This window comes from Atta colombica, unplaced genomic scaffold, assembly GCF_001594045.1.
Source record: "Atta colombica isolate Treedump-2 unplaced genomic scaffold, Acol1.0 scaffold166, whole genome shotgun sequence".
NCBI lineage: Eukaryota > Metazoa > Arthropoda > Insecta > Hymenoptera > Formicidae > Atta > Atta colombica.
This window is the reverse complement of record NW_017259257.1, coordinates 1060308-1070325: the sequence shown is the minus strand read 5'-3', so window position 1 is coordinate 1070325 and position 10018 is coordinate 1060308. Positions and strand designations below refer to the sequence as shown.

At 38.2% G+C, this 10018-nt stretch overlaps 1 protein-coding gene across 1 annotated transcript in view; it reads left to right on the top strand.

Moving 5' to 3' along the window:
- LOC108686234 (transcription factor SFL2-like) overlaps positions 1 to 6796 on the top strand; it is an 11706-nt gene extending 4910 nt beyond the window's left edge. The window contains exons 2-7 of the mRNA XM_018191417.1: positions 666 to 950; positions 1026 to 1161; positions 1704 to 1823; positions 2095 to 2198; positions 4374 to 4793; positions 5141 to 6796. Coding sequence (XP_018046906.1) covers positions 666 to 950; positions 1026 to 1161; positions 1704 to 1823; positions 2095 to 2198; positions 4374 to 4793; positions 5141 to 6628 — 2553 coding nt within the window. The 3' untranslated portion in view covers positions 6629 to 6796. The remainder of the gene's footprint in view (positions 1 to 665; positions 951 to 1025; positions 1162 to 1703; positions 1824 to 2094; positions 2199 to 4373; positions 4794 to 5140) is intronic.
- The last annotated feature ends 3222 nt before the right edge of the window (positions 6797 to 10018 follow it).

Genomic DNA, 10018 nt, shown 5'->3' with positions numbered 1-10018 from the left:
AGAGAGAGAGAGAGAGAGAGAGAGAGAGAGAGAGAGAGAGAGAGAGAGAGAACGATATCACTCGTTCATATTTGCACTTGAGACAGTTTTTCACTTTCATTACTGTTTTGCCTGTGCGTGAATACATTCATAAACAACACTGTCATTGATTCGCGTTTCAGGAGAGGCAAACTATTATCAAGGGATATTCCCGATGATGAAAATCGTTAAGACAAATCTTATATCTAAGAAACAATTATATAAATAAGTAAATAGCAAATTCATCAAGATAGGATTAATTAATTGTTGCTTAATAAAGTATTAAATTTAATGATAGCAAGTGTAATTAACTTCGATTAGATATCTATACTGCTAACTTTGTTTGTTTGTATTTGTTTAACTTTGTGACACACACGAGTGATAAGAAGTGAAAGAATCGACTAGATCCAAAGTCTTTTTCCATGTCTCGTAATTGATTGTCTTTTGTTTATTTTCTACCTTCGCAGGTTTTCCATTTGTCGAAAACGAACATATTACATGGGACAAATTGCGTCAAATGATGATCACAAAAGCTTTGTTATTGCCAGTAAATTCTATCTCGAGGAATCTCGGGATGGAGCATTGTCACCCCACGTGATTTCCGCGCGATAGCAAATTAAAAGAAGAATCATTTGATTGTTGTATAGAGCTCGGCTTCGACCGGTGGTACGGAGGGGTCTAGTCCTGCCTCTAGCCCTGCCTCGGCCGCGAGTCTTACGATGGCTGCGCCGAAATACGGTACGCTGGTACCGAACCGTATTTTCGTAGGTGGCATTTCGGCCAGCACCAGCGAAGCGGAGCTAGCTCAGGTTTTCTCGGCCTATGGCAATGTCAAGGCCACGAAAATTATATCGGACCGCGCTGGCGTGTCAAAGGGTTATGGTTTCGTCACCTTCGAAACGGAGGAGGAAGCTAAGCGGCTTCAACAAGAGGTTTGTAATTGATGATCATGTCTCTTCGATAAACAATCGGTCCATTCCTTTATTCACCTCTTTCATTTGTTCCAGGCTGAATGCATCGTCTTGAGAGAGAGGAAACTCAACATAGCGCCCGCAATCAAGAAGCAGCCCTTCTCCAGATCTTTTGACGGTAGTACCGGTTCGCCTCCTTCCGTGCCTACAAGTACTTACTATTACGCGAACGGTATGTAATTCTTCTTCTTCTTGATTATGGATTTCTGACACTTTGAGTCACATTTACTACGGTTTAAATCTTTCAGTTTATATTACTTATACAATACTTGACGCTCATTTCTCCAATGGACGTATCTTATTGTGCCAAGTTATTTTGAATTTTTGATTTGGATATTTATAATTTTGACTTGTGTTTATTACTAGATATTCTTTTATTTAAAATTTTATTTTTTTTTACGTAATTAGTAATAAAGAATATTTTTGTAGTAACGCATGTTGTATTAAATGTTGTATTAAATGAACAAAAGTTAATATTAAGAATAGGTTTTTAAGAAAAGTTTATAAAATTTCTTGATTTGATATATTTTGTTTATTTAGGAATGTTTACATAGCTGATTAAAAAATTTTATTTGAAACTGATCCTGATTTATTGCAATTCACAGGGAATTTTGAGATACTTTGCATATATTTTTCATGCAACAATATTATGGATGATTGAAGAGTGCAGAGATCGCGTTTCTAATTTCTCTCCTCCTTTGCCTGTATGTGTAGGTATGGGTCTCGCTTATCAGAATGGTATGACATTCTATAACACGGCAGCTGCCGCACCAGCGACTTCCATCGCTCCACCTACGGATCCAGGAACGATTTATCAAGCTACAGGAGTGTTTGGTAAGCATTACTCGCATATATATAATCTTATAGTCTAGAAATGATTGCAACAAAATCTAAGGAATTCTACGAATTTTTGTTTATCGATATACATAAACAAAATATTCGAGAGATCGAATTTTGTTATGAGTTCCTTTTGTAAATATAAATACAGTCTTACAGAGTCTTAAAATAGATCAAGATGTGATCACGCTAATCATTCATTTTATTTCATAATCATTCGTTCATTTTACAAGTATTTTAATTTATTAATTTTCATTTACATACTCAGGGCCTCAAGCCGCTACCGGACATCAAACGTTTGCTCCTGTGATGTATCCATGTCCGGCCCCATCATTGTATATGCCACAACAATATCAATATTCTCCTATGCCGGTACGTAAAATAATATCGATCATTGCCCTGATTAATTTTTTTCATACTTCTATGTCTTCGACTCTCCATTTAGATGCTCGTGGGTTTCCCTCACACGTACATATAGATCCTAGCATAAGATCCTGACCGTCTTTGTCTGTATTTGTATTTTTATTAAACGGTACATATCGGTTACGGTTTGACAGACAAACGGTCTGATGGGAGAAGCCATACCACCGGCGTTTCTACCCAACCCTCAGCAAATGCCTACTTACGTTCTTCTCGACGCTATACAGTATTGAGGTCTAAAGGTATAAGGTCTAAGCTAAACGACTGGCATGTTGCTCTTTTTGAGCAGTTTACTTTTCTTTCTCCCCTTTTTCCCAACCTTTCGATGCATGGCTTGTTGATGCATGCTCTTTATCGTCTTTTTCATGACCTGTACTTTGTATTCATCGACTCATATTAATCTTTGACATTCACATATTCCCATAATCACAGTATTCTATAAATCTAAATGTATAACGAAAATTAAGAGCGCACATTTATAAATATCTATGAATATATAACAAGAAGATAAAAATTTAATAATATATGATATGTTCTCGATAGTTATAAATATAATTCTCTTTATATCTATATAAAGTAGACAGTAGAATATATCTATATAAATAATAACTCTCTATAATAACTAACTATAAGCAGTTATAAATATAATAAATATGATAAATTAGTCAGTATATAAAAATAAATAGAAGATAAATAAAATAAAAGATAAAGAAGATAAAGCTGACATGGTGAATCATAATAATAATTTCCAGTGAAACGGTTGTAACGATATCGATAATAGGATAACAGTATTTTTAATCGTGTCAAAATGATAAACACGTATTAATCATCTTTGCAATCATTTGAAGTAAAGTCATAGCCATATAAAAAGAAAAAATAGATTATAAACTATCAGTTTCAGTAGCGTTTAAACATATCTTAGATCTATTTATTTGGCCTCTAATTCCTTATCTCTCTCTTTCGCTCTTTTTGTTTTATTCCCTTTCTCTTTTCTTTTTCCCAACTTGTTTTAATTTTTATTACAACTCTTGTTGATATATTGTGATTAAATATTATGATAGAAATGTCAAGGTGCTTGTTGATTATCTGTTCAGCATGTTTGTTTGTTTCATTTCTCGTTTCATTTTTCTAGAATGACACGAGTTGCACTTAATGCAGACGCGAATCCGAAAACACGTGATCGTTTTGCACGTATTATTTAAGTGTTACTATAATATTATTTTAACAGGGCAATTTCTCTCGAATTCTGTGAAACTCCACGCTTAGAAGAATAGAATATATGAAAATCTTTTTATAGACAATCATTGACAATAAAATTATTATAGGCATGTACACATTGTCGTTTAGGATGATTTCTTCTTTCTTATGTACATGAGATGCAAATAAAGTAAAATAATTTACTTTGCGTATTGATAAATTGCAGATAGTTATGCCATGTAACGATTAACGCTTCACCAGTATAATAATTGATTTGACTAGTTTCTTAAGCACATTACAATCTTTTCTAACTTGGAATGGATCTAGGAAATGACACATCGTTATTTGGAAGCAATATACGAATTGAGATCTTTTAATCACCTTCGCTTGACTTTTATATGATTACAATTATTGATTTGTCACTATCATTACAATAAAAGTATTCTTGTGAATGTTAGTTAATTAAGATTTAATCAATATATCTTTTTATTTTTCTAAATCAAAATAATAAAACGTTTATAAAAATGATAATCATATTAAATCCTTGACAATTATAATATTGCATATGAATAATGAATTTATTTTCTATTTGATACTGTTTTTATATACGATAATATAGCTTATACGAAAAATAAGTACATATATCTTTATGAATGCTATATATATAGCATTTACAAAGATTTATATATACACCGTGTATGTTGTCTTGCTGGATAAATAATAAATGAGTTTATTGAAACACATTTCTATTTTGCTTGTTGATATATGTTAAAAACGGGATTAGAGTAAAGAAATGAAACTCATTAAAGGATTGACCAACATTTACGAGAACGGCTATCATAGATGTGACTCTGCAAAATATTCGATATTCTGTACAAAGAGCTTTTTACAATGACGAATATCTAAAGATTTTTCCGTCTCTGTCTACAGTACGAACCGTACTACGCAGGAGCGGCCGCCGGAGCACCTCAGTACTTGTACGCTGCTACTGGCAGTTCGCCAAGCAACACGAATAGTGGTGGAGGTGGCAACAGTTCTGGCAGCAACGGCAATAACGGTACAGGAGCTACCAGCCCACCGACGGGCCCACCGCCACCTCTTCCACCACCGCATCCAACGCACTTTTATGCTCCTGCCGCGCCTGCTCCACATCATCATCCACCTGTACCAACGGGCCCTCCTCCCCCGGCGCAGGTGGATCATTTGTATTATCCTTTTGCGGCTGGCCCGCATCCCGCGCCGCCGCCGCACGCACCTATGGGATTGACCGAGCAGCAGCTGTTGTTGTATGCTACGGACGCTACTTCGTGCCAGCAAACCTCTGCATCTGATAGTCAGGCTCCACAAGAGGTAAGTTTCTCTCTTATCTAACTGCAATCGATACCTTTTCGACTAATGCACGTTTAGCGATTTGTCTCCGCGATCTGTCTTTGGCGCCGCTTCCAAATTCCACAAGAATATAGCTGCTCGCCATTGAGTTGTCATTCTTATTTCTAAAACAGTAATGCATGCGTTAGTAGTCATTATTAATGAAATATTGATGGTTTATTGAAGATTTATTTGATCACATTAAGATCAGGATTATACTCGAGATCAATTATAACAAATTGCCATAAATATGTTTATTGTTAAATACATGTTTTATCAGGCAATGTATTAAAGTTAGGCAGGTATTATTCTATAAAATAAAATCGTAGGATTCACGTCCAACGCCAAGCCACTCGGAGCAACCGCACAGCGAAGTGCAACAGGCTGCTTCAGGCTCACCGGCAACACCTCTGCTGCCCCTAATGCCCGTCAAATTCCCTATGTCCGGTCGTTACCATACTAATTACCATCCGATCACGATACACACGTCGCACAGCGCGCAAAATGACAGTGAGGACTGCACTGCCAGTCCGATGCACTGTCGCATCCTCTATCACCCAACCGTATACATTCCGCACACACACCCGCCACCGCCATACACACATCACAACGCGTCTGGTACCGCTAGTCTTCTGCCAACACCGTTTTCGCCCTTGCCGCATCAGTCCGGTTACGACAACAGCAATGCGAAGACATATGGTCACAATTCCAGAGATTGCAACAAGTACTCGAGCGGTCAGGGTAACAATTTACGCGGCCAGGGGAGTCAGAATCATGGCTATCCATTGGCACACCACAATACACACGGCAAATCGCAGAGCACACACGGCGGTACACAGTCACACAACAAATGTAGTGGAAACGCGGCGGACGGATCGCACAAATATCCGACAATAGCGATGTCGTCGCGATTGCCGGTACAGTACAATAGGAGAACGGCTGGATCGAACGTGGGCTCGTCGGCGATCCTCAGGTCCGGCGGCGGCTACGCTTCGAATCAGGCTGCGCACAAAGTCAATCACAATACGTCCAACTACTCGTATTCGACGAATGGACGCGTGAGGCACTGCGGTGATGATCAGTATTACGAGATCAACAAATCGCAAATGACCGGTGGTTATGGCTCGGGTCGTAAGAATTGCCTCTCGAGCAACAATAACAACTACAGAGGAAGCGCCGCCCGGTTAGATATACACGGAAACGACAACGGTCGGCCTAACAACGATACGATTCAGACGGACAGCGTCGTCGTCACGAGCACATCGACGACGCTGTCATCTCGCCTGTCTCCATCCGAGCGGATAAACGCGGACGCGTCCAACACTCAGGAGAAGCCGGCGAGCCCACCGCCAGCTCCGTACTCACCCATGACACGGCCTCTTCCAACTCTCTCCCCGCCCACTCTTCAGGTCCAGTTTTATGCTCCGGCTCAGAATCGTTATCAGCCATCTTCCATGCCCCTGTCCCAAACACAACAGCAGCAGCAACAACAGCAGTCCGTCGGCAATCAACGCAGCCGGTATTCCGTCGGCCAGGCGTTATCGTCCACCAACCGGAAGCCGTCCGACAAATATTCAAGCACCACCGGCTCGCAGACGACGATGCTACGACAGTCCAAGTATAAGATGAACGGTATAATGCAGACCACGGCCACAGCGGTGGCAGGCAAACTCGCCGACGATGCTCTAGGAGGCGCCGGCGATGGTCCTGGAAGATTACCGATAACGCCACCCGGTACGCCGCGGACGGCTGGCCATCCGGCAGCTGGTGATCAGCTGAGCGACACGTGCCATCAGATGCAGGCGCTGACTCTGTAGACGCTTCCTATCCTTTCTTTGTTCTCTTTGCCCTCTTCGTAATAAAAGTAAATATTTATCTTATAAAAGTCAAGAGAGACCACGCGCGACCTAAGACGGCTGCAAACTGTGGAAAACAGTTACGGAATCAAGACGCGACATATATACATACATAAATACACACTCATAAATATTTATATATATATATATATACATATATATAAATATATACACATGCTACGGTATAATTTCTCTGGTGATCTCAGACTCGACATGCTAAAGACATTCTGTAGAAATGAAATTTTTCCCAGTTCGATCATCATAGTTCGCTGCGATTGAGCGGGATCTAAATGAAGGATTATCATATGAATACGTGCAAAGAACGATATATTATTAATTACATATATATATGGAGGGAAAGAAAAAGATAGATGTATCTAAAAAGGAACTAATTGTTCTAGATACAACTACCTTTTTCTCTACTGTAGCAAAGAATTAACAAAGATAAAACTCTTCTATCTTAATGCATACACACAAAACACACGTATACACACAGATATATATTATACGATACGTCATTTACATATATATATATATATATCTACGTTATATAATATACATATATATATATCTATTACAATATATCCAATGTTATATGCGTGATAGGCTCGACAAACCATGAATCTCGCGAGCAAGGCTAGATTAGTTAGCAAAGATAGAACCGAAAGAAAAAAAAGGAGAAAATAACGTTGTTATCGTACAAAGACGATGTGTTGTCATGTGTTCAAAAACAAAAAAAAAGATGATGAAAAACAAAGCAGAAGGGTAACAGGGAGGCGAGATAGGGTTGATTTCATAAACGGTTGCTCAAGGCACTGCCACATCTCCATGATTTTTCGTTTTCTATTCCCCGCCACGGGGATATTATCCGTACTTATAGTTTCTCTCTCTCGTTAGAGTAACCGTGAATCTATATTTCACCGCGTATTTCGAATATAGAGCGGACTAACAACTGGATTCCGTTATGCCTTTCGTTGAAAAATTTCCGCGCTAAATGTTGTACATGTTGTAGCTGTTAAATACCGAGGGAAAAAAATAATAACCGAGACCCAAGTACGAAAGATAAGCGCCTCGTATACCCAAGTGAAAATAAGATAAGATATTAAAAGAAGAGAGAAATAATAATAATGAATTAAAAAAAAATGTGTCGGCTGTGAGCTTCCAAGCAAATAACAATAATTAAATTATTATAATATTAAAGGTTAAATAATATTCTACCTAATTGTTACGAAGGTGGATTTCTTTTACTTGTAAATGTGAAACAAATTTGTTATCTCGTATCTCGCATACCGTAGCTATGATTGTCCATTCGAGAGAGAGAGAGAGAGAGAGAGAGAGAGAGAGAGAGAGAAAGAAAGAAAGAAAGAAAGAAAGAGAGAAAGAGAAAGAAAAATGATTTGTAACGCCGTCATATGATTGTTCTGGCGCGTGTTATCTGAGAATTTCAGCGACATTCGAACGTCGTATAGGTACGTAGCTAAATGCGAACGCGACAGACAAGGCCTAGGAGAAGGCATAAAGATAATATCTGAGAGTGAGTTGTTATAACACATGGAGATTAATTTATTGAGAAAAAAAGAAAAGCAAGAGTGCCTTCTATTTGTTTTCGTGATTGTATTGTTGAACATTTGTTGCGTTACGTTCTCCGAGAGCCTCTAATGTTGTTATATAAGAAAAAAAGAGATGTTTGAAGAATGTTGTTCCTCTATTTATTTATTGATTTATGGGCACGTGTGATGCTAGTGCGCCCAACTATAGCCCCAGCGAATTCGGAAGTGTGAAAGTATGATGCTGCTGTAAGAGCGGGTCCGGCAAATACGAAAGAGTAACTGTGTAACGAGAGAGTTATCGGTTAAAATATAGCAAACGAGTCATGTCACGTCATGTCGGTGAGAAAAGAGGAGGAATGAATGAAAAAATATTTCGAGTGTGTGAATCGTGTGAATGAGTGTCACAAGTAGAGGGAGAAGAAATAGAGAGAAAGAGTGAGAGAATGCAGCTTATTATGGCACCTTAGTACTACGTATAGACAAAAACGCGAAAGAGGACATCCTCGTATGTGTAGCAATATGTGTATGTGTACATATCCGTAGTATGAGTGCATACATTTCCATATAAATATGCACACGCACATACGCATGTATCGATATGCACATATACACGTAATATATATACATATATATAATTATATGTATATATATGTGTATATATATATATATACATATATATATAATATCAGAGCGAGATGATAAAACATATACCGAAGATATCTAGGATGTAAATGCGAAAAAGATGCGTTATTTAGTCGTATGTATTTGTGCTCGCGCGCGAATTTGGATAGGTGGCTGTGATTTATTGCGTGCAAGTACAGATTTATATATGAGCAGTATGACTCATGTATCTACTCATACAGGCACACGCAATTTCACACACACACACACACACACACACACACACACACACACATGTATATATATATATATATATACACATATATGTATATATGTGTGTAAATTACGTGTATCTATTTGAGAGAGAGAGAGAGAGAGAGAGAGAGAGAGAGAGAGAGAGAGAGAGAGAGCGATAGATTATTAAAAAAAAAGTGCAATTCTATGTTGACTTTGGTACAACAAAGCTAACAAATCGAACGAATATTGTTAGATTAAAACCAAGTATTAAGAACCTGTACTAAATTTAACGTAGAATGGTGCTGTACTTGATTGAAGAAAATATGATAAAATATATATTACATAAAATATATTATAGTTTTAATCTAAAGAGGATAAAAAGAAAAACAGAGGAGTCTAAGATAGACACCAGAGCTATGTGTAGTAAAGAGTATAGGGTTGACGAATGTATCATACGCAGCAAAGAGTGCATTTCGAATCGTGGAATTTCGTCCTGGTTTCCGGCCGCGCATTTGCGAAAATTGCCGGAAGATTTGATAAGCGTGCGAATTTCGTGACAATCTGTGTAATTTATTATCTCGCAACGGAGCCACGTTGCTCCGCAATAAGTACCGCGACTTAGTGCAAGGTATTATTAACGTGAGACATTTCCCGCGAGTCGACGACAAGATTATTTGCACATTGGATACATCGGATGATAATAAGTATTTGTTATATTTGTTTACCGTGGACGACAATTTCAAATGCTTTGCGGCTTGCCCGAATTATTTCTAAATGAGCTGAATTATTTCTAGATTCGCGCTGTCGCCAAATACATTGATGATGACAATGTATCCATCGTGGAATTATAATTTGATATACCTCCGTGTAGATAAGTATAGAATCGGTAGTATTATTGATTTCCAAGAAGAAACATAGAAGGACGCGTTCCACGATTCACGTG